The sequence below is a fragment of the Lichenostomus cassidix genome, chromosome Z, assembly GCF_008360975.1.
Source record: "Lichenostomus cassidix isolate B80296 chromosome Z, HeHo_3.0, whole genome shotgun sequence".
NCBI lineage: Eukaryota > Metazoa > Chordata > Aves > Passeriformes > Meliphagidae > Lichenostomus > Lichenostomus cassidix.
Genome location: NC_139511.1, coordinates 58,616,558 through 58,639,764, shown reverse-complemented (window position 1 = coordinate 58,639,764; position 23,207 = coordinate 58,616,558). Strand labels below are relative to the sequence as shown.

Genomic DNA, 23,207 nt, shown 5'->3' with positions numbered 1-23,207 from the left:
GGGTACAGCAGAGGTTTGTATAAAGATGCACAAAGTCCTGACTGAGTCTGGTTAATAGAAGCACTATTTGGCCAGTGTGAGATTTTTGTCAAGTCTGGAATAAATAGCATGTTGCAGCAGTTGTACTACTTATTTCATCCACCTGTAATGTGTGTCTGGTGCTTACTTTATCCCACACAATATATGAAAGTATGTGTGGTGTTGTCAGGCTCAGACATATCAGAAGCCTTGGTTTTTCATTAATAAAAAACATAGTTCTGTGGCATTTATCTATGTTAAAATTACTTCCGGTGACTGATACCGTCTGCATAGAGTATCTGGAATAAAATTTAAAGATCAGACCAAGCGTAAAAACTTCTTGCAGTCTTGCCCTAGCTACATTAGTAATGTTAATAGATTATCTTCATTTTGGTTATTAACCAGGGAAAAAGACCTTTTGAAATATATATTTGGCTGGAATTTTACAATTTTATCTTAAGTATCTATTTTTGGTTTTTATACTTATCAGTGCAAGTCCAGTGAGTCACACTACCTTACAACATATTGACACAATGGTAAACTGAAATCTGGAGTAAAATTCCATGGAGTTTTTTGCTCATGATGTTGTGTTGACATGGAGTGTTGGAGCAGACTCAAGGCAAAAAATGTGGAGAGACAAATGGACATAGGCAAGGGGAGAAAAAGATGAAACCCACTGCAGTTCATACACTTAATGAGCGTCAGTTGAAACAGAAAACTCCAGGCAGCAGTGTCTGATCTTGCAGACACCCTGAAGCAGTAGTTTGGGAGTAGGTGTTTCATATCTCTTCAGTGCATAGTTTGTTTATAACCAGCTCCTTTTGACTCTGTCCACACTGTTCAAATAGTGATTGTGTGGTTAAGAGAGGGTCTAGGAGCCAAATCTTGCATGTTCACTGTGACTGAAAGCAGCTTCAGTGGTTATTTGTTACAGTCACAGGTCCTTTGATGACACCCTGCATTTGGCTCTTGTGAAGAGCAGCCATCTTTCCCCAACAGTTTTGCATGCTTTGAGGAAGAAAAGGGGAAATTCCTGATAAGTATGAGGACTTCAGTCCCTTTGCAATATTTTATGTAGGATCTCAAATTTGCTAATCCATCATTATTTGAGTACTTATGATAGGACAACGTACTCTCTTATACATCTGTTGTGTTCGTGGGTAAGCACCATTATTAGGATATCAGAGTGACTCTGGTAAACCAGAATGTCTTAGATTTCCTGCCGTTGCCTTCTTTGTTTGCCATTATTGGAAGTAGGGTGTAGGAATGCTACTTGTTTCCTTTGGAGTAGAAAGAGTAAGCTTTGAAAAGCCCCTGTGGAATAATGAAAGTGTTGGATGTAATGAAACATGGAGGCAGTAGGATGTTGAAGTCAGTGTGAGTTATTCCATCACAATGAAAAATGAAATATACCATGTATCGTGTGGTTTAGCAGTGAGCTCAGATCGAGCTCATTTTGGTTTCTAAAATTGTATGGGATTCCTGTAATGTTTGTCTAAGTTAAAGTACTTTCAGTGTTGGTCTAGATGAGGAAGAGGATGGATGGAAAGATGTGCAAGTAAGAGAGGCAGATAGGGAAAAAAAACTGGGAGAGCCAAAGTTTGAGAATGGGGCAAGGAGGAGATGTGCTGTTCTGGAAATGGCTTTTTTTGTAAAGTACTTAGGGAGAAGTAAGTAGAGCAGGCGTCATGACGGCAAAATGTTCCTGATAAGGCTTCTTAGATTGCTCTTTCTTGTTGGTCGTATAACTTGGAGTGACTTATTTTAAGTACATTCAGTTCCTTCACTTTTGGAATTAGAAACCCGGAGGGGAGGAATGACACCCTTTTCAGAAAGTAAAGGTTGAACAGAGACAAGCGGACAGATGTTTAAAGTATATTTGTGTTGAAAGATAACTAGTAAATAAACAATGTGCTTGCTTCTCCACTACAACAGCTGAATGCTCTTTTAACCAGTTCTGTAGCAACTAACCATTGTGGGTGCAGAACTGTAGGTCGCTTATGTAAAGTTTGGCATACTTTTAAAAAAGCATTGTTACATGTGATAATAACTTTTTTCAAAAATTTACTGATTTGAGAACTTAATAATCTTCTCTCTACTTAGAAGATTTGAAGAGGAGTGGAGATATCAATAAAACCCCAAAACTGCACCAAAACAAAAAAAACCAAACAAACAACCCTTCAAAAAAATTTTGGAGGGTAGAGGTGAAGTTTGTTGCCAATAGTATCCTAAAACAGAAGGACACAAAACTTTCCTTCAGGGACTAAACAAGTTAAAATAGAGTCTAACACTGCGTTTGAAAAATGCCACTTTGTTTTCAAGATGATCCCCCAAACATTCTTTGGAAAAGAGTTTCATGTTGATATATCCTAATACCGAATATTTGATATCTCAAGAGTTCCAAATATATTTGTAGAACTTGTTGCAACCACATTTTTTGTCAAATAAATAAATCAATAGTAAGATTATAAAATGTCACATGGATACATGGAGAACAGGAACTTGAATGCCAGCTGTCAATGGACAGTGTGTCAAGTCTATGTTAGCAAAATAATAAAATTTGCTTTACTGATGTAGGTTTAACTCATAGTGGAAAAATCCTACTGTTTGGATTTAAAAAATGGCCTTGATTTTGTCTGAATGTAGGTTTGAGCATTTTGACTCAACTGACCTTATTATTGTCTGTCTTAGGTGAAATTGATTGTTTTAAGAGACTAAAATGCTTAGAGGCTTATGTAGTTACCAGGGAAGCATGAACCTGCTCACAAATAGTTTAAAAAAAACCTCAAAGTTTAAAAAAATCCTCTTTTATACTAATAATTTCAGTAAATTTGCACTATCCTTAATAACTAAATGTTTATATATTTTACCCACGTGCAGGTTTTCGTTCTTATGATAATACAGTGGATTTTTTAAGTCTTTAAAATTCTTTTGTAACCATTTGATTCTGAGTGTGTTAAAAAGTATACCTCTGAACTGTCTTAGGTTCATATTCTTTTTTGTTTCTAATAAAATAAATCTCTAGCAGGAGGCAAGCTGTATGGTTAACATTGCCTTCTTTATAATGTGTATTTTCATATTTCCTAAGAAGTGAATGGCATTGTTTCTGTCACAGTTTTAAAGTGCAGTTGTTCTCTCCTGGCGGCATAATAGCATGTTTAGGTACCATTTCCTTAACTCTTTCTGGTTGCAGTAGTTTTTTCTGAATCTTCTCTTGACCTATGACTGATGTTGAAGAAGTAAAGTAACTTTTGATTCAGTAAGACAGACTGTAGGCAGCTCCAGAATGTGTGTGGGCAAACAATTCTTGCAGCTGCTTATTTTTGGGGTATTAACATGAAAGAGTTCATAAACAAGTTCTGTTCATTTTTTAAAAATCAGACTTTATGTATTTGATATAAAATATTTAAGACCTGTCTTTTATGAATGTATATTTTATATGTGAACACCTCTCACATTGCCATTTGTAATCATTCTATTGAAGTAATCTTCTGCAAAATGTTACTGATGGTGTTTATTTTGAAACTACAATTGATGCCGTTTATATCTAAACTACATTTTTTGCAGATCATGACTCTTGAGCTTGTAATCTTTTTTATAGGTTTCAGTAGTTTTAGATAAGATTTTTGTGGACATTGCATGTTCAAAAGTTATAATGTATCATCTTTTTTCTACTGCATTTTAAATGAAGGAGAAAGCCAGAAAGCTCTTCATGCAGTATCTTTGACTGTTCTGTCATGTATTCAAGGAGTATTTGCATGTGCTATGTAAGTTATTGGAAGGAAAATTCTGCAAGAGTGATGTTTTGTCATATGCCAGTGTTTGTGCCTACAAGAGATAGAGTCAGATAATCTGAACGTTGTCTGAACTGGAATTCAAGAATAATGTTTGCATTTAAAACACCAGTGTTGCCTTAAGGCTTTAGAAAAGAGTGAGTAGTATCAAGATTTGCAGTCTTTCAGAGAGCTAACAGCTGATTAGATTGTAAGAATAAGAATAGGAAGAAAGAATAGTACTAGTGGAGCAGGAGAGTATCAGTGTACAAGTAGAGTACAAGCAAACACACAAATAGAGTGGCTGATGAGGTTATTTTTGTTGTCAAAGGTGGGTTCTTAAAAATGCTTCTGAGGTGTGCTTACACTGATAAATAATGACAGAGGAAAGAAAATTAAATCAGATAATAATGGAACGACAGAACACTCAAGCTTTCTTTGAAAGTAGACTTAATTTATGTAGTTTAGTAGTTTCGTTATATTTCTCTTGCATCACACAATAATTTGTCCTTCATCAGTTTAAAGAATTGTTGTTCTAAGATTGCCGATACTGATGCAGTAAAAGAAAGGAAGGGTTTATTTTTTTCCTAGCTAGTGCCATGCAATTGTTGCTTGCCCTTGCGTGCAGAATAGGAGTTAAAGTTTTGGTGTGGTAATTTTTTTTTAGAACTCTTGTTGGAGACACATAGGTTGCTTACATTGCAGCCAACCATTTGTTTTCATCTCAAGACAGGTGTGTATTGTAGAAGGTATTTAATCACACTGGTACCTACAACTAAAAGCCTGTGTGGTTAGTATCTTTTGAAAACAAGATAAGATTTTAAATCAGTCATTACACAAAGACTACATAAAAATTAAGTCCTTTGCTTTGGTTACAATATGAGGCTGAAAAACAAGTGCACGTACATTGCATACACTGGGGAAAAGAACCTGTATTTGATAGTAATCAATGACTAGCAAAGTGTCAAGGAGCAGCAAGGACTCCAGACCAGAAGGTGATGCAAGCTGGAAGGTGAGCGTGACCCCAGCAGGAACAGTGTCCTTTTTGACGAGGATGAGAGCTGGAGGTGAGTACATTTAATGATGCCACTTAAGCAAGGGCTGAAGACCAGAGATGGAGTTTTAAATGGAGCACCAGGGCTACAGGCAGGGGATGTTTATGGAGGCCCTTTGTGAGACTGGTCATGGCCATTAAGACCTGTTAGTGTCCTTAGGGTCCTGATGCATGACCTGACAGAGTTTGTCTTTAGACTGTCAATATTAGAACACTTGAAAATTATTCTTGCTTCTAAGGTGTCACCACTGGTGTATCTTCCCTGCACGTAACTCAGTAGTCAAAAATTTATTGAAGTTATCATGGAGGTTGTTCCCCTCAGAGGTGTATAAGAACCATGTGGGCAGACAGATCGAGTGGAGTGATTAAGGCATGTGACGTGGAGAGTAGCTAAGGTACATGATAACTGAGGAATGGCAACGATTCAAAGGGGAATTGAGGACAAAAGCTTGGTGTCAGAAAAGGAAATTGACGAGTAAGGTGACTGAGACAAAGTGAAGTTCATGAAGCAAGTGTGAAATCATACAAAATAATATTACTTAGATTATCCCATTCTCATCTAGAACAGCTGCTAAGAGCTCACAGTTTTGAAAAGTGACCTATATATGATGTTCCATTTGTGAAGCATTTGGCTGTCTTTAAGTGGCTTGTACTACAAACATTAATATATAGCTCTTAAATACAGCTTATTATAGCTGCCCTACAGCTAAGGCTTACTAGCCAAATAGCCTATTTGACTTCCATGAACCATTATAAACTAAGATGTAGCTTTCCAGTAACACTTTAAAGGATTCTTTTTTGCTTCGTAGTCTACAGTTCAAGTGATTGAGAGCATGTGCCATTATATGTGCCATGTTTTACAGGCCTTGGATTATTAGAATAAGAATTAATTGAGCCTGTAAGTGCAGTCAGAATAATGGGCTAAATCAATAGGAATGCATAGGGATGAAATACAGGATCATGCTATGCCATAAACAGTTTGCAAACACAGAGGAATCCACTGTTTTTTTCAGTTTAATGTTACATGATTCAAAAGCTCTTTTTCAAAATGCACAAAATAAGACAGAGGTGGGTTGTGGAACATTAGTTTCATTCCTCACAGTTTTGAAATTAAACCCTTTGACTTTTGTTGTTCTTTCTATAAAGAGAGCACAGTTTTTAATTTTGTCAAGTTGTATGAATGCCTGAATGTGTATGTGTGGGGAGTCTGACATTTAGAAAGTACAAACAAAGCAAATGTGTCACCTGTGTATTTTGTCTTTACACCTACATAATCTTTTTTTCTTCCTTTTTAACTTTATTAGGCTTTCTAACTAGAGAATGTAATATTCAGTTTATAGTTGTTATGGGTTGTGCAACCTTTCTAGTATTATTAGTCTTCCAACTGACTTGCCTATAGGAAGTTTCTGATTCTTGGAAGCCCGCTCCTCTGAGATTGTGAACTGAGGTTAATTCTTAAGATTAGGTGTTCTGTTTTGGAGAGTAGTATGTAATGAAATGGTTCATCAGCAGTTGTACATGTGGCAGTAGTTCAGAGCTCCTGTGACCTGACAGCAGTTGGACATCTTACAAATTACATACTGTATTTCTGTAAAAGTAGTACACTAGGTCTCCTTTCATAATGAGTTCTTTGATTTCTACAACAAAAATATTTAAATAATTCTGTGTAATTTTATTCTTAACATGTTAAGCCCCTCTCTCAAAAGTGTTTCTAGTCTGTTTTCTGTAATCTGTCAAGAGACCACTGCTGTGCTCTGAGTCATATGCATGTGAGGGTCAAGGAGCACTGACATGACTCTTTTCAGAAGTTTAGTTGCAAATAATGACTCAGCTTGTATCCAAGCACTTTAGGAAATGTTTTGATACCAGCCTGGGACTTGCAGAGGATTGTTTCAGGATTTGCAGCTGTTACTTGCTGGTGTGCTGACTGGAACCTCCAAGCTAGGTCTCTGGATTTCTGCCTGAACTTTTCTGTGTCTCAAGCTGTTTGCATTGTGTGTATGCTCATACTCAAAAGCTCCAGTGATGCCTGTACAGCTCTGCAGGAGTGGGTTGAGCTGGCCTGGGCATACTGTCTGCCTGGTGTGGAGCCTTCTGGAGGGCTGGTGTTTGTTGTGTGTCAGTTGTGTCACCTTAATTAGCTGACTACTCAAATGGGCCCTCTTTGAGTCAGGGAAAGTGTAGGCTTGGTACTAGGTCAGAGCTAACCTTCCTTATTATGTCCTGACTCCAAGAAAGCTGGTTAAATGAGGAAAACTGGTGGTGGACAGCTCAAGTCATGTCTTGATGGAACTGACTTGTATCCTGAGGAATTAACTGAGGTGCAGGAGTGGGTACAGTGCTCTGGTCCTGTGGTAGTTCTGGAAGGACTGTGTTTGTCTTTGCATTGTACAGTGGTTCAGCTGATACTTGTTTGAATATAGTAGGTCAACAGCATTTTTCCATCTGTGATGTAATTAAAGTAGAATATAAACTAAAATTTGATTGTTTGCTACGTAATGAAGGATTCACTACTTGAAAATTTTAACTAATTTAAAAGAATAATGGAATATTTTGAGTTGGAAAGGACCCTCAAGTATCACTGAGTGCAGCTCCTGGGCAGGACAGGACAGGTGCACAGCACACTGCAAGGGTCACACCAGGTGCCTGAGTCTGTTGTCCAGACACTTACTGAATTCTGTCAGGCTTGGTGCTGTGACCACTTCCCAACTGGTGGTTGTTCCAGTGCCCAGCCACCCTCTGGTTGAAGGACCTTTTCCTAATATCCAACCTAAACCTTCCCTGACACAACTCCAGGCCATTCCCTCAGGTTCTGTCACTGGTCACATAGAGGAGAGATCAGTGCCTGCCCCTCTTCCTTCCCTCACAAGGAAGTTGTAACTGCAGTGAGGTCTCTCTTCAGTCTCCTGTTTTCCAGGCTGAACAGACCAAGTGATCTCAGCTGCTCCTCATATGGCTTCTCCTCAAGACTCTTCAACATCTCCATGGCCCTCCTGAGGGCATTCTCTTATAGCTTTATGACCTTCTTATATGGAGGTGCCCATCACTGCCCCCAGCACTGGAGGTGAGGCTGCCCCAGTGCAGAGCAGAGCAGGACAATCCCCTCCCTTGCCAGGCTGGCCATGCTGTGCCTGATGCCCCTAGGACAGGGTTGGCCCTCCTGGCTGCCATGGCACTGCTCTCCAGCCTCTCATCCCCAGTCTGTCCACGCATCCAGGGTTACCCCATCCCAGGGGCAAAATCCAGGATTTGTCCATGTTAAATTTCATGTGGTTTGTGATTGTCTGTCCCTCTGATTGTCGAGATCTCTCTGTGCAGCTTCTCTGCCTTCAACAGCTCTTCCCAATTTAGTGTGTTACTCAAACTTGCTTATTCCTTCCTGCCCTGCATCCAGGTTGTTAATGATGTTTAAGAGCACAGAACCTAAGATGAAGCTCTGTGGCACCCCCCTAGTGAAAGGTTACCAGTCTGATGTCACCGTATTCACTGTAACCCTTCATGCCCAACCATGAGCCAGTTCTCACCCATCCCATGATATGTTTGTCCAGCTGTGAGCTGGACATTTTGTCCGTAAGGATTCTGTGAGAGACAGTATCAAAATTTTTTACTGAAATCCAGAAAGATCACATCAACTAGCTTCCCTTGAGCAACTGTGTATGCTACCATGTCATAAAATGAAATTGACAAGGAGGACTGTTCCCTCATGAAGCCATGCTGGCTGTGACTGATGGCTGCAATGTCCTTCAGGTGTTTTTCAGTAATTCTCAGAATGATCTCCAAAACTTTGCCAGGCACTGAAGTGAGACTGACAGGCCTCCAGTTTAATGTTTGTAAAGGTAGGTGAACTTAACATTTAGCTTTGAGGATGCACGCTTAAACTTCCAAACCACAAGTCCAGCATTTATTTCCATGTTTATTTAGTGCATTTATATAACCATTGCTTCTTTTCATAAGTTTTGACCAAAAAGTGTAGTCAGTGCTTGCCCTGTTTTCCAAACACACAGCTGAAAAAAAAAATTATTGCATATGAACTTATTAGCAAGTAGAGGAAGTGTCTGTATATTTCAATTTTGATCATTTTAGCAACTTACTGCAAACATTTCAGTAGTTTAGATTAAATTAATATTGTTTTCATCCACTGAGAAACATAATTTACTCGTTTGATAATTTACTCATCATTTGATAGGCAAAGGAAAAAGTATAATCAGCCAACTTTGTCAGAGTATGAAAGTATTATTTAAAAGTTAGGAAATTAGTTTTCCTCCAAACACAAAAGTTACTCTTATAGTTCATACTACATAATAGAACTACATGTATCCATAGGCAATAAAATTCCATGTTTCCAGAGCATTATATTCCATATTTTGCTTCTGTTGGAAAGTAGTAAGTCTACTAAATGAAACTGGATAAAAATAAAATACTGTTGACTCTGTAAGTCATTATCAGTTTAACTACACTAGTGAATATAATACTGAGGAAGCATTATCCCACTGTGTTTAAATTCATCTCTCACAAGTTCAACTTTACAAGCTGTCTTTATAAAAATGCATTATATTGGGGCTGACTGAAATATGTTATATTGGGCTGAATGTTGTGATCTGCTGTGTTTGGCATTGTATCATTGTTGCCTGTGTTTTATGTGCAAGAACTTCATACTGATTGATACTTAGTCTGTTTAATCACAATGTATTAGTAGGTTGGATGCTGTGGAAGTTGTTAGCCTGGTAGTATTTCTTTTTGTTCTTTTTGTTCAGAATTTAATGGTTTTGTGGTGACTGTACATTTTGAAGCTTATTCCTTATAAACACAATAATGTTAAAAAGGTTGGTTTTCTAAGCATTAACATTATTCAATGTATTTAATGGTTCATCATGGCTTCTGCATGTATGTGTATTCACACCTGCTGGTGGCCTGGTCTTTCAGTGTCAGAGTACTTAAAATATCATTTAGACTTCTTGATGACTGTCTTCATATTTCATGTAGCAAGGACACAGAGCTTTCTTCAAGACTTTGTTTTGCGTATACATTTTGATCTGATTACCTGTTTCGTGATACCTGGGGTTTTTTTAACCATATCTCCAACAGTTGACCAAAAGGGGGTGCTAATAGATCAAACAGTCAGATGTGTTGCATAAAGAGGTTGAGGAGACGTTTTTGTGCAATGGATTAAGTCCCAGCTACTGAATTGTGTCAGGTAAATGCAAGTTTTCATGTCTGGGTGTTGTGTAACATTCCAATCACACCACTGCTCTCTGTGGAAGGCAAAGTCATGCCATGTAAATATGGCAGCTTCTTACCGTGTAGGGGTTAAGCATAGGTTACTTAGCAGATACTTAAGGTGGTCAAATTTGTTGAATTTTAGTAATTGAATACTGATACCCAGAACTACCCATAAGTCATATGTTCAAGTCTGATGCCTTAATAACCTTTATTCAGATACCACAAAATACATCCACTGGCCATTTTTTTTACTGTTTGGTTTCTTCTGTTCAACAGAAGTCGTTAATGGCATCAGCAGAGCTGGGGCCTCTAATGCAAGAAGGGAAATGAAGACCTAAGGAAGTTCCCTGCAACGAGGAACTTCTATGTCTTTATCCCACAATGGGAAAAGACCTGATACTAGTATGAATATTGTAGTTCTCCAGTAGGCTGAAGAACTTCAGTGGCTTCTCACTGGACCCCTTCATTTGTGTAGCAGGGATGTGGAACTCATCTGTGACTTTAATGGAACAGCAGATGATGGTGGAAGGCAAATACTTCTCATTGAAGATGTGGTTAGATGATCACAGCATTAGTTTTTCAAGGACAAATTATACCTACAGAAAGTTTTGACCTCTACAAACACATACTTTGCTGATAGCCCTCATTAATTCATTCCATGTTACTGATCTGATGTAAGAGTTACAAGTACTTAATAAGAAGACTGTAGTGTAGTATTTGCCTAATATCTATTCCTGTCTTCTCTACATGGTGTTAAAGACATTTAGATTTATTGTGAGACTCTAAAATAACAAATTATAGCCATAATTCATTCTAGATGCAATGTTCAGTTCTGTAATGCCTCTTTAAACAACTATGCACAGTGGAAGAAAAAGTGACTTTAACCTTTTTAAGATTTCTAACACTGAGACCCAGAAATATCATTAAAGTATATTGCTTTGTAGCATATGTAAAAGCAAAGTCCATGCTGAAGTAATCAGATTGATGGTAAAGACAGAATTTTGATGTACAATGTTACAGTTCAAATGAACTGTGGAAAACAGTATGATGAAATCATTGTAAACTATAGAAAATATTAACTTATAATGTAAAATAATGGTATACAGCCATATAGATCACAATTAAGAAAATGGGATTCCCAACACAATGGCATGGGGCTGGGAGAAAATCCTTTTGTAATTATAAACTAAAATATGTTTAAATGGTGGACTCAGGAAGTAACGAATCTACTTTACTGTGGGAAAGTATATGCAAATTCCTAAAAGAGACAAGTGACCTTAGTAAACATTAATTTTTGTTTTACGTAATTTTCTTGAAGAGTTTTTGTTTTAAAAGGCTGGCTATTACAATAAACCTAGATTTTTACATTTAAATGCCTGTTTGTTCATCACTAGCAAGCTCACTATAAGGAAGACATTTGGGCAGATTCGCAACAGAGCAGTGGCCTGCTTGGAGCCTTGTAACACTTTGTTCATTAGATAGTAACCATGAAGGAAATTTATTTGGTGTGTGTTTTGAGTAGGACAGTCAGGAGCCTCAAAGATAGCAGTGTTTATTGTTGCTGGCTACATGTTAAACTTTCTGTATAGTTTCTGAAATTCAGAATTATTTTACCAGTCTATTTGTGATTATTCTAAGTGTTCTTTGTACAGTCATTTTAAATCAGAGTTTGATTAGTCTTGGAACAGGCTAGAACTTTCTGCTCTTAAGGCCTTGTCCCAAGATACTTCAACAGGAATAAAAAAAGCATAAACAGTCAAAAAGAAGCTAAATGGGGTAATGGATACCCATGTGGCTTACAGAGAGAAAGGAAGAAAGCAGATTACCTTTCCAGAGGTTAGTAATAGAAAAAAGCAATAGAACCTTACGAGAATGGAACTGTAAAAGGTATGTTTTATACTTCTGCAAGGTTACCAGTCAGAAAAATTACTTAAAAGGATGCGGGCAGAAGCAAATATTAATGGGGAATTTTGTGAGAATTACTGTCTTAAATCTAAAGTCTTAAATCAAGTATTCACTTGAATGGTTTAGATTGCATAGTCATTTAATTTGGAGGTAGAATAGATATTGTAATATTTATACCATTTCCAAGGGGAAGCTTGAGTGATGAAATTATACTTGCCATTGTGCGAGTTTGAGAAGAGAGGGTTGTGTGAAAGTGGTACATTTCCTGGTTCTTTCCTCAGTTAAGTGCCTGACATTAGGGACTAACTGGCAGTGAAGCCTGTTGAAAATTAAACAGGCATTCTGGGAATCACGCTACACTTTCTATTAACTTTCAAATAGTAGTATTTCAGTTCAAATGACATTTCAGACTTGCTGTTTTTTTCAAGCTCCAGATTACTTTCCTATGAGAGACACAACAAACAGAAATATCTTCAGCCTCTCATCTTTAAAGCAAAACTGGTGTTTTACGTATTTTCACATGGAGGTCTTTACTCCACTGACCTGAGATTCACTTTCCTAGTCTAGTCCAAAAGCCAGTTTTCAACCACTCCTCAGTAGGAAGTTCTTAGAGAAAGCATGTTCTTTCCTACTCATTGCAGTCCAGGGATGGATAGAAGGCAGCTCATTTAAGAATTGTACTAGGTTGCAAGTTCCAGTAATGGGTGTTTTCCAGAATTGCATAGTCAAGAGAAATATCTTTGAAAAATGATGAAGAGGAGAAATTGACTTGGTTTAGTAAGCTATTCATCTGCTGTTGAAGAAGAGCAAAAACATCGTGGAGGGCTATAAAGTATGATGCCTTGGAAGTTATCCCAGTTGACAGAGTCACCTTGTGCAAAACAATCAGCTCCCTCTGTGTAAAATGTGGAGGCATCTCAAAGATTCTGCCCACCTTTAATCTGGAGGGGTTTTTACTCTGGTCTTTATAATGGCATTAGTAAAAGCAGTGTCAAATGACATAATGCTGGGTGGAGGTAATTTTCAAGGGCATGGCATTTGTACTTTTCAAAGCTGATTAATGCTTCTTCTGTTTAAAACAAAACAAACAACCTACATACAACCATGTTCAAACTAAATTGAGCTAAATTTTGTTCATAATTGAATTTGTATTACAAGAAAAGGTATGATTCTGATAAGCCTTTTTATATTCCTTGCATACCCAGATCTTTACATATTGATCAGACCTCCCCACAGTGCAAGCTTCAGAAAACTTCTTGATTCATAGTCTAGATTACTTTTTTTTAGAGAAAGGATTAATTAAATTGCATAATCCAATGTCCTTCTTCAGACATATGTTAGGTAGTGTAATGAACACTGTATCACATGAAGTTCCAGAATACGTGCAGAATTCAAGTTTGATACTAAAGCTTCTGTAGTGGGAGAAAAACTAATTTTCCTATTACCACGTTTTTTGCTGTACTTGAGGTTGTGTATTCTGTGGCTTTAGCTACTTAGGTCTGATACACATGTACAGCATTCTACTGTTACGAACACTCTTAGGATAACTTCTTTCTTGGTGTGTAATTGAATAAGAACCAAGTAACAGCCTGTTCTCCTAGTACTCAGTATCTGCCTATTCTGTTTTAATCATGTATTATTTTACGTGTGCAAATTAAAAAATAGCAGCTGTGTTGAGCCAGAAAATCTCTGGTACAGAGATTTTGAGCTACCCAAGTAGTTACCTTGAATTGTTACGGAATTGTTGTGCTTCCTTGCACTTGAAGACTTCCATGTCTTCAAACACAGTAAGTTTCCTGACAGATTTTGTCACTTTAAATACGAACAGATGTGTCTTTCCATGCCACAGAGTTGATTCTATAAACTTTGTGCTTTGGAGTTTTTTTTTTAAGTTGTTAATGGCAGATAAAAGGTAATTCAGTAGAATGTAATCTGCATTGGAAGTATAGATTTATATTAAATATTACTTAATGTACTTTTTCCAGTTGCTTAGTTTCATAAGATGCTTGTATAGTATAGAAAACCGAATTCTTATATATTTGTTCCTAATTTCTTTAAAATGGCCTTAATTAAATACGGAGCAACTACTGTCTACCTGGATTTCTCCAAGGGTTTTGGTATGCTTTGTCACAGCCTCCTCCCAGAAAAACTGATGTGTTACAGTCTAGTGAAGTGGTCCATGCAGTGGGTAGGGAACTGGCTGACCAGCAGCATGCACAGGGTGGTGGTGCATCGCTCCTTTTCACACTGACAGCCTGTCTCAGGGGATCAGCTGATCCCCAGGGATCGAATTGGGGTCCAGCACTGTTTGATTTCTTCATAAGTGATCTGTGGTGGGATCCTGATAAATAAACCTGAATAAAGTTTGCTGATGATACCCAACTGAGTGAGGAAGTGGACACTGTATAGGAAATTCAGCCTGCAGGAAGACCTAGACGGCTGGAAGAGTGGGCTGACAAGGTCCTTATGAAGTTTAACAATGGCAGGTTGTTGCCATTGGAACCTGGGAAATCATAATCCAGAACTGCAGCATAGTCTGGTATTCACCTGACTGGATACTTGCTCTGGGGTGAGGGACCTGGGGATCCTGGAGGAAAACAGTTTCAGTATATGTGAACAGTTGCTTCTGAGCAGCAGAGGCAGCAGATTGCTCAGGGCTGCATTAACAAAAGCATCACCAGCAGAGATGAAGAAGGTGTTATCCCATTGTTCTCAGCACTTCTCAGGCAATACCTGCAATACTATGTGGACAGGCTGGAGAAAGTCCAGAGAAGGTCCACAAAGATCATGGAAAGACTGGGAAGCCTGCTGTGTGGGGAAAGGCTGAGAGAACTTGGTTGGTTCAGTCTTGAGAAGATTGGAACTTATCACCATGTTTCAGTACTTTAAAAGGTAGTTACACAGAAGGTAGAGACTTACTCCTTTTTTACAGTGAGTCACATGGAAAAGGAGCTAATGGTACAGGTTACTCCTGTGGAGATTTTGGTTAGACACCAGAGGAAAATTTTTCACAATGTAGTTAAGTCAGTCAGCTATTAGAACAATTCCCCCTGTAATGGTGGTTTCTCAGTGTTGGACAATTCAAAGATTCAGCTGGACAGGGTGCTGGGCCATCTTGTCTAGACTCTGCTTTTGCCAAGAAAGGTTGGAACAGATGGTCTTTGAGGTCCCCTTCCAACCTGGTATTCTATCATGAGCTCAGAGAATTAGGTTTCTTGGCTTGTTTCACCTGCTGTTGCATTATTTTGCCAAAAGATTATTTGCTCTCAAAGGGCCTAATCCTGGTATTAGTGACATAATGTACGTTAAGGGGAAATTTAACTTGTTAATTCAATGATGTGCAAATGGGTTCTCTGTTTCCAGTGGTACCTTACAAGATTTAGCAGTTATGCAAGAAGATAGATTGTATTTCTTGGAAATGAATAAGCTGACCCAAAATGATTCAGAAATGAAGCAAAATAATAGTTTTGCCCCCCTCACAACCAGAAAACTGTTTGCAGTATCAGCTTAGGGTATGTTTAGTCATGTTTTTGTTTGGTTTGGGTTTTTTGAATTGTTAATGTCCTGTTATTGAAGTGTAGAATTGGAGCTTTACCATTACAAATAGATTTGGGATATTTTTCCTCTGATGCCATCGTTTCAGGGATCATAGTTCCACAATGCTTGCAGCAGCCTTGTATTTTTCTGTCTGTTCGTGACAAACCAGCTACTGTACATTCATATAGAGCAGTACAGTCCTTGCCACGGGCAGTCTCTCTGTGACAGAGAGCCTGTAGGCTGACATAAAGTGCAGCCTGTTGTGAACTGCTAAGTGGGAGTCTGCCAAAAACTCAGCAGACAGAACTAATTGGGGAGAAAAAGGATTTTTGTGCCCTCATCTCTCCCTCTTCAATTTTTTTTACAAGACGGATATTGTTAAAGTAACTTGTTTATGTAAGATTTGTCTGCCTCTATTTTCTCATTGCATGAATCATTTTTTAACTTCAAGTCTTGCACTGCAGGTCACTGAGCACTTCCACATGGCGGCTGGCGCAGGACCAAACTCGAGACACGCAACTCATCACAGTTGATGAAAAATTGGTAAGGGTTTTCTACTGAATACTGCTATGATACAGCCTTCAGGGTTATTTCTGCACAATAGGCATTCAGTATGGTATTCTGCGTTCTTCTAGGAAAGCTGTATAAATGTGAACTACAAAGCAACAGTCCTTCATATACTTTTAAATGTGGAACATCAATAAAACATAAGTATGTGAATGAAATACGGCATTCAAAGTGTTAAGCAATGTAAAATGATGAGTACCTTATTTATTATTGTTACAGTTTGGTAAAGGACCACTGTGAGCTGTAATTAATAGCAAGTTTGTTTGTTTTGAAATTTGTGGATCTTTTCCGTGTAGTGAAATTATACAAAATTTGCCAGCTTTCTGAAATTTTCTTCATTAGGACCCATATTACTAAAGATACTGTGTAAAGAAATATCATGGAAGATTATTGTTGCTATGCTCATACACTCTAGCTTTTGAATATGCATGAAGGTTAGATTACAACTGGAAACAAATGCATAACATTCTTCTGCTAATCAGTAGCAGATCAGAAATTTGGCAATCTTTTCTTGTAACTTCTTCCATAATGTGTGGTCTGTTACTCTAGATGCAACCTGACACTTATGTTTACATTATTCAATAGTATAATTTTTGTAAGACTTCTGGGGGGAATGCATCACAGCAGAAGCATGCCTTTCATTGGTTTTCATATCGCTTTCGAATCTCCAGCAAAACAATGTTCCTATCATATGTACCAGACAGTTCACATTGTATGTGTCTTTTTTGTATCCCTGAAGGTATACTAGCTACCTAAGAAATATTTGGAATTTATATTTAAAAATTGTACATTTGTAATGATATGTACAAGTTGAGACAGCTGAAGTTTAACAGGCTGTTGGAAAAAACCCACACTTACTTTAAAAACTCTTTAGGGCTTTCTTCTCTCATACTTTGTATATAGATGTAGCAATAATAATCTACATATGGGTTAAAAAAAAATAAGTTATTTCATAAACTTCTTTCTAAATTGAAGAAGTAACAATATAACCTTAGATTTAAAAATTAGGGAAAAAATAGTACTTTATTCTAGCAAAAATTGTTATCTTGCTAATCTAGTTGCATAATTTGGGATTCAGGAAATTTATACAGAGATCGTGAGTCACTGTGTAAATAAGATTCAACAAGTCAGTACACCTGCATTTTCCTAAATGATTTTTACATATACTCTTCTTTAACATTAATATAAATATATATATATATATATAAATGTTATATGTATTGGGTGATGAATACATAGATCTGAAGGAGACTACAGTGAGAAGACAAAAGAAATACTCTTCCATCTTCCTTTTTGAATTTAAATGTACATTATCCAAATTTAATGTTGTACATAGTGTCTGAGAGTTCATACTTCCAGTAGAGTTAAAGTGAAACTAGTTTGAAATGCAGCTATTCACTTTTCTTAGTGTTTGTAAATGTACTGTAAGTGGAGTGCATATTTCTGATGTCATTACATACTGTCATCAAGTTGAAGACTCTCATATCATACTTGCTGAGGTTTTTTGAGATCTCATAGTAGCAGCCATAAAGTGTTTTTATTTTGATATATATAATGTATCTAAATGATTATTTTGTCTTTAGTTCTGTAAGTATTAGGTTAAATCTCAGACTGAATAGTATTTTCTTACAGTGTTTTGCATATGGGTCTACATTCTAAATGCAAAAATCTCTTTTTTTCCCTAGATTATCACAGGACCTGAAACAAAATGACAGAAAATTAGGAACTTCTTTTGTAGATTTAGTTAAATTTTGGGAGTAGTTTCCATAATGTTCTAAAGTAACCAACAATTCATGTTCTCGTACTGGGCAAAAATTATATCTCATTAGCAAGGAAAATTGTTGCAAAAGGGTTTTATGTGGTTTTCAAATCTTTCAGGATTATGAGAAGTTCTCTAGATACCTGTTAAATCACATGTCGAAACAGAGTACTATATTACCTTATTTTAGGTTGCTGCCATAACAAAACCATTATTTCCTTGCAAGTTGTATTTAAACTGTATTCTGGAAATTGATGCATAACATTTAATTTAAAAAGACACCTTCATTTTATATTACAGATTGTTTGAAATCATTAAATCATACGTTGAGGATTTGTCATCTTTGTAATTTTTTATTTTGTTTTTTTAAAGCTGGACATCACCTTATAGGTGCTTTTACATGCATTTCAGAAGGAGCAGGAACAGGTGAAAAATGGGATATGGTTATCCCTGTTTGGTTTGCTCATCTTGTAACTTTTTTTGAAACTCTGCTCTTCTGTGACTTGATATTTACAAGGCTGGTTGAGTAATACTGAGGTTGTTGAAAACTTTTAAGTGCATTTTGTAGTGGAGTTAATCTATATTTCCAGTGTTCTTGTAAACCTTGTATCCCATGTGTACATGCCTATGCTAGAACTTCTTCAACAGGATGATTTGGTTTTAGAAGTACTAAAATATTCCTTGTGTTGAGAAAACCAAATTAAATAAAAGGGGTATGAGTATCCTGGCATTGAATAATTAGACTGTAGTGAGTCACTTTCTTACTGCAGCCTAGAATTTGTTGAATACAGCAGAAAAAGGAGTTTTAATGAAATAGTAGGAAAACCAGTAGTTTAGACCACATTCACTTTTCACACTGGGAAAAAAGTGTGTCTCTTAAATGTAAAAGGAGTTAAATGCTTAGCTTGTGTAGAACATATCCAAGAAATGATATCTTTGTCTCAGTTATTAGCTGTTTTCAGTAAATGCTGAATAAAATTACTTTTAATGAGCAGTAAAACTTGAAGAAAATAAAATAAAAAATAAACGAAGCCTAACAGAAATGCAGTTCTTGCATCACATTTTGAATCTCTGGCCACCAATTAGGTCATATTCCAAGAGTCTGGACAAATAGTTGTGTGAAAAGTAGTCTCTCAAGACCCTGCTTGCATTAGGAAATTTGGGCTGTAGAGGGCAAAGGCTGTCAGCAGCAAATCTCACTCAGGTAATGTTCCAAATTATTTAACTGTTTGTGTGTAGGGTATAACACAGTTTCTATAATCTTTATAAAAAGTTGGCGTGGTTTTGCCTGAAATGAGGATTTGAATGTTCTAATTCTTGCAATTTGTTTCAGTTGTTGTGAGTAGGGTGCATCAATAATGTGTGTTGTTGCTAAATTTAGCATGTGTGCTTTAATCAGGCTTCCCCAGTCAGCACTAGCAAGGCTGCATTGTGGATGTTTAGCCCAGAGTTAGGCACTTCCATTGCTATTTGCAGTTGAAAAGTTCCCACAAATATTTGACAATGAAAGGACTTCTTTGTTGGTTAACTGATAATGATATTTCAAGAATGTTTCAAAATTAGAACTACTGTCAGAAATTGTCCTTTGCATTGGTAAAGCAGAATATTCAGCTGATCATATATATTTCATGGCTCGATGCAAGAATGATTGCAAGAGCAGTTATAGGGGTTAGTCATTGGGGAGTTTTAGCTACCTCACAGATGTTACTCTGTATCAGGCTAAGATAAAATAGGATGAGTTGCTGCACGGGTTTAAGCATTCCAGGCCAGTGCTATACAGTGCAGTTGAAATGGTACTAGAGTAGTTTTTTCCGCTTGGTGAGAACATCTAGGGACAGACTGTATTGCAAGCATGACAGGCTAAATAGAATGATGCGATTGATATTTCATCACCTGTCCCGAAGTTGTTTTGTCTATACTGCTAGTCAACCTTTTCTAAGAAATGGTTCAGAGGTCTCAGTACTGAACCTCAGCAGAGGACCATTTTCCTTCAGATTGTAGACAAACTTTATGTAACTCACTGAAGATAACTTCTATAAACCAGACTAGGCACAGAAAATCTGAACCTGTACTTGAGGATGAGCAGTCCAAAATTTTGAAAAGGCGCTCAGGATGAGCTGAAAATGCCATATACTGCAGCAGTGTAGACCAATGATGTAAGTAAATGTGGATGAAGGGAAGGTCATGATGTTGTCTACTGGGGTTTTAGTAAATCTTTCCCACATCTTCCTCCTGAAAAAAATGCCTTCTCATGACCTAGATGGGTGTACTTTTCACTCAATGAAAGCCTGGATGACCAAAAGTTAAATACTGAAAGGCCAAGCACGGAGAGTGGTGGAGAATGAACTTAAATCCAGTTGGTACTGATCACAAGTAGTATTCCAGAGCCAGTCCTGTTTGATATCCTTATTGGTGATCTAGACAAGGGGATTGAGTGTACATTCTGTCAGTTTGTAAGTGCCACCGACTTGGACAGGAGTGTTCATCTGCTGGAAGGTAAGAGTGTTCTGCAGAGTAATCTGCACAGGATGGACCAATGGGCAAAGATCAGTGGTGTGAGGCTCAACCAGGCCAAGTGCCATGTCCTGCCCTTGGGTCACAATAACCCCAGGCAGTGCCACAGGCTGGGGCAGAGTCACTGGGAAAGCCCTGGAGGTGCTGATTGACAACAGCTGAACATGAGCCAGAGTGTGCCCAGGTGGCCAAGAAGGCCAATGGCATCCTGGCCTGGATCAGCAATGGTGTGGCCCGCAGGAGCAGGGCAGGGATTGTCCCCCTGTACTGGGCGCTGGTGAGACCACACCTCGAGTGCTGTGTCCAGCTCTGGGCTCCTCACTGCAAGAAAGACATTGAGGTGCTGCAGTGAGTCCAGAGAAGGGCAATGGAGCTGGAGAAGTGGAGCACAAGTGCTGTGAGGAGCAGCTGAGGGAGCTGGGGGTGTTCAGCCTGGAGAAAAGGAGGCTCAGAGCACACATTGTTCCCTGCAACTACTTGAAAGGAGGTTGTAGCCAGAGGGATTAGTCTACTCTCCCAAGTAGCAATTGATAGGAGAAGAGGAAATGGGTTGGATATTAGGAAGAATTTCTTCATGGAAAAGTTGTCAAGCATTGGAACAGGCTGCTTGGGGATGTGGTTGAGTCGCCATCCCTGAAGATGTATAAAAGATGTGTAGATGTGGTACTTGAGGACATAGTTTAGTGATGGACTTGGCTGTGCTTAGTTAACAATTGGATTCAATTATCGTACGGGCCTTTCCAATGATTTCTGTGATTCTAATAACTGTTGTGAAATCTGTGTCAAGAATCTTAGCAGCTTCCTTTTGGCTGTCTAGAGGTATCATTTAATGTGTTTTAAATCTTTACTACTAGATAATCCAGGAGTGACAGTGTATTAATAGGATTCTCAGAATATGAACCTTTTCCACAAAAAAGTTGTGGAAACACTCCAGTCCATTTTTTCTAGAAGACTGTGTTATTAGCAAACATCACACGGTGTTTTCAGGATTGAGTCATAGTTTGTTCACCATCCAAATCCCAATTTTGTCTAGGATTAAAAATTAGTGAAATTGTATAATCTTTGTTTGATTAAAGAACTGTAGACTTCACTATAATAAACAGTGATAATACTGCAGCTCAGGGTGAAATATACAAACAAGTGAAAAATAGTCTGGAATGATGAAACTTCTTCAAATCTCAGTCTGATAGTCTACAGTGCTAGGAAACCAAGGATATAGTGAATAAAGCTTAAACATGCATTTTAAAGTGTAGTCATTGCTTTCCCAAGAACTGAGAGTATATAATATACTTTACTCTGAAATGAAAGCAGTAGTGTGTCATAAAATTATGTGTGAGGCAGTGTGACATTGCATTGAAGACTGTGTGTAGGAGCTGTTTTTGCAACTCAGTGAAGGGAAACACTTGGCAAAGTATGCATTTATTAAGGACAGGCTTACTAGATTTTCTTCTATTAAAACTACTATTCAGCCAAGAATTCTCCAAGCATTACCACTGTGTTAGATAGTGAGGATATAGTGGATGTTCTATGTTTTGGTTTTTCAAAGTGCTGTTAACCCATTGTGGGTTATTCCTTGAGGGTGAGTTCAAGTCATTCCTAAAGTACCTTAATGGGATAAAAGAATTTGTAATAATCTCTTCTTCATTTAATCCACTCTAGCTGCAGTATTTATTCAAGTGGCTACCATAAAGGATTCAGTTTAGGATAATGTTCCTCTGTAGACAAGGAATCTAACTTACAAGTTTTTCCGTACTTTGTATGTATAACTCTGATAGGGACTTGTCATACTCGAAGGGTAGATGGGACCAGGAATGGTAATTTCTGTGTGGGTTCAGACACTTACCTATTCCTCCCCTTAGCCTCAAATTTGCCTCTTCTGGCTTGTCTTACTTCTATTTAATATTTTTTTTTCTGTAAATGATCTCTAAAAGATCATAAGCTTGCATTTTGCTTCAGAATAGTGAAAAACAAATAAAAAATAATAAAGCTGTTATGTAAAATGAGGCTAATAAAGGGGTTTTTGCCATCCTGTGCTTTGCAGATAATGTTTTGAGAAACAGTTTGTAGCTTTGCACAAAGGGGCTTTGCATACGAAGCTTGTGTTTTTGAGAAGTACTTTCTTCGATCACAGCTGTGTCAAGTAAGCAGATGATCAGCTTATTTGAACTATGTTGTATTTGAGATTCAAGATTTTAAAAAGTCTTCTGTTTTCCTTCGGTCATCTGCAGTTCTGATATTTGACTGCTCTGATGTTTGATGCTAGAGGCTGATTAAGGTGTAAAACTACATTCTGGAATTATTTCACAATTAATTGAATTATATCAATAAAAGTGAAATACTCAGAACACCATTATGAAGTAAAAACACACGCACATCTGCTTTAATAAAAGTGTGTAATCTAGCAGTGGACTTGCATAGACTTAGATGCTTAAAGGCCTTTGTGGTCACTGATAGTTTATTTGTGAAACTGCATTTTCACTGCAAAAGACAGTCTATTAAAAGTTATTTTTCTATTTCTCTGTTTTACCCTGCACACACTCCCCCATTTCCCTCCACCCCCTCCCCCAGTGAAGACTAAGAAATACTACTTCGGGGAGGAAAAAACCCTGTTTAACTTAAACAGGCATATAATGTGAAATATAATGTTTAAAGGTATGAATTACTTTGGAGATAGTGATAATCTTTCTTGCTTCATGTACACTATGCTGGTCTGGCAGAGTATGTATTTATTTCTAAACATTATTTTTGTTTCTAATTGAAATAATCTGACGTTTTCTTCTTTATAGTTATGGCTGGTAGTTGCATTTGGTCATAATTACACTACAAGCTCAGGTGTAGTTACCATTTTATCTAGTTGTCT

General features: G+C 37.5%; 1 protein-coding gene across 1 annotated transcript in view; it reads left to right on the top strand.

The window, feature by feature from the left end:
• Positions 1 to 23,207, top strand: part of NDUFS4 (NADH:ubiquinone oxidoreductase subunit S4) — a 46,859-nt gene that overhangs the window by 4,104 nt on the left and 19,548 nt on the right. Inside the window, exon 2 of the mRNA XM_085042974.1 lies at positions 15,972 to 16,050. Coding sequence (XP_084899100.1) covers positions 15,972 to 16,050 — 79 coding nt within the window. The remainder of the gene's footprint in view (positions 1 to 15,971; positions 16,051 to 23,207) is intronic.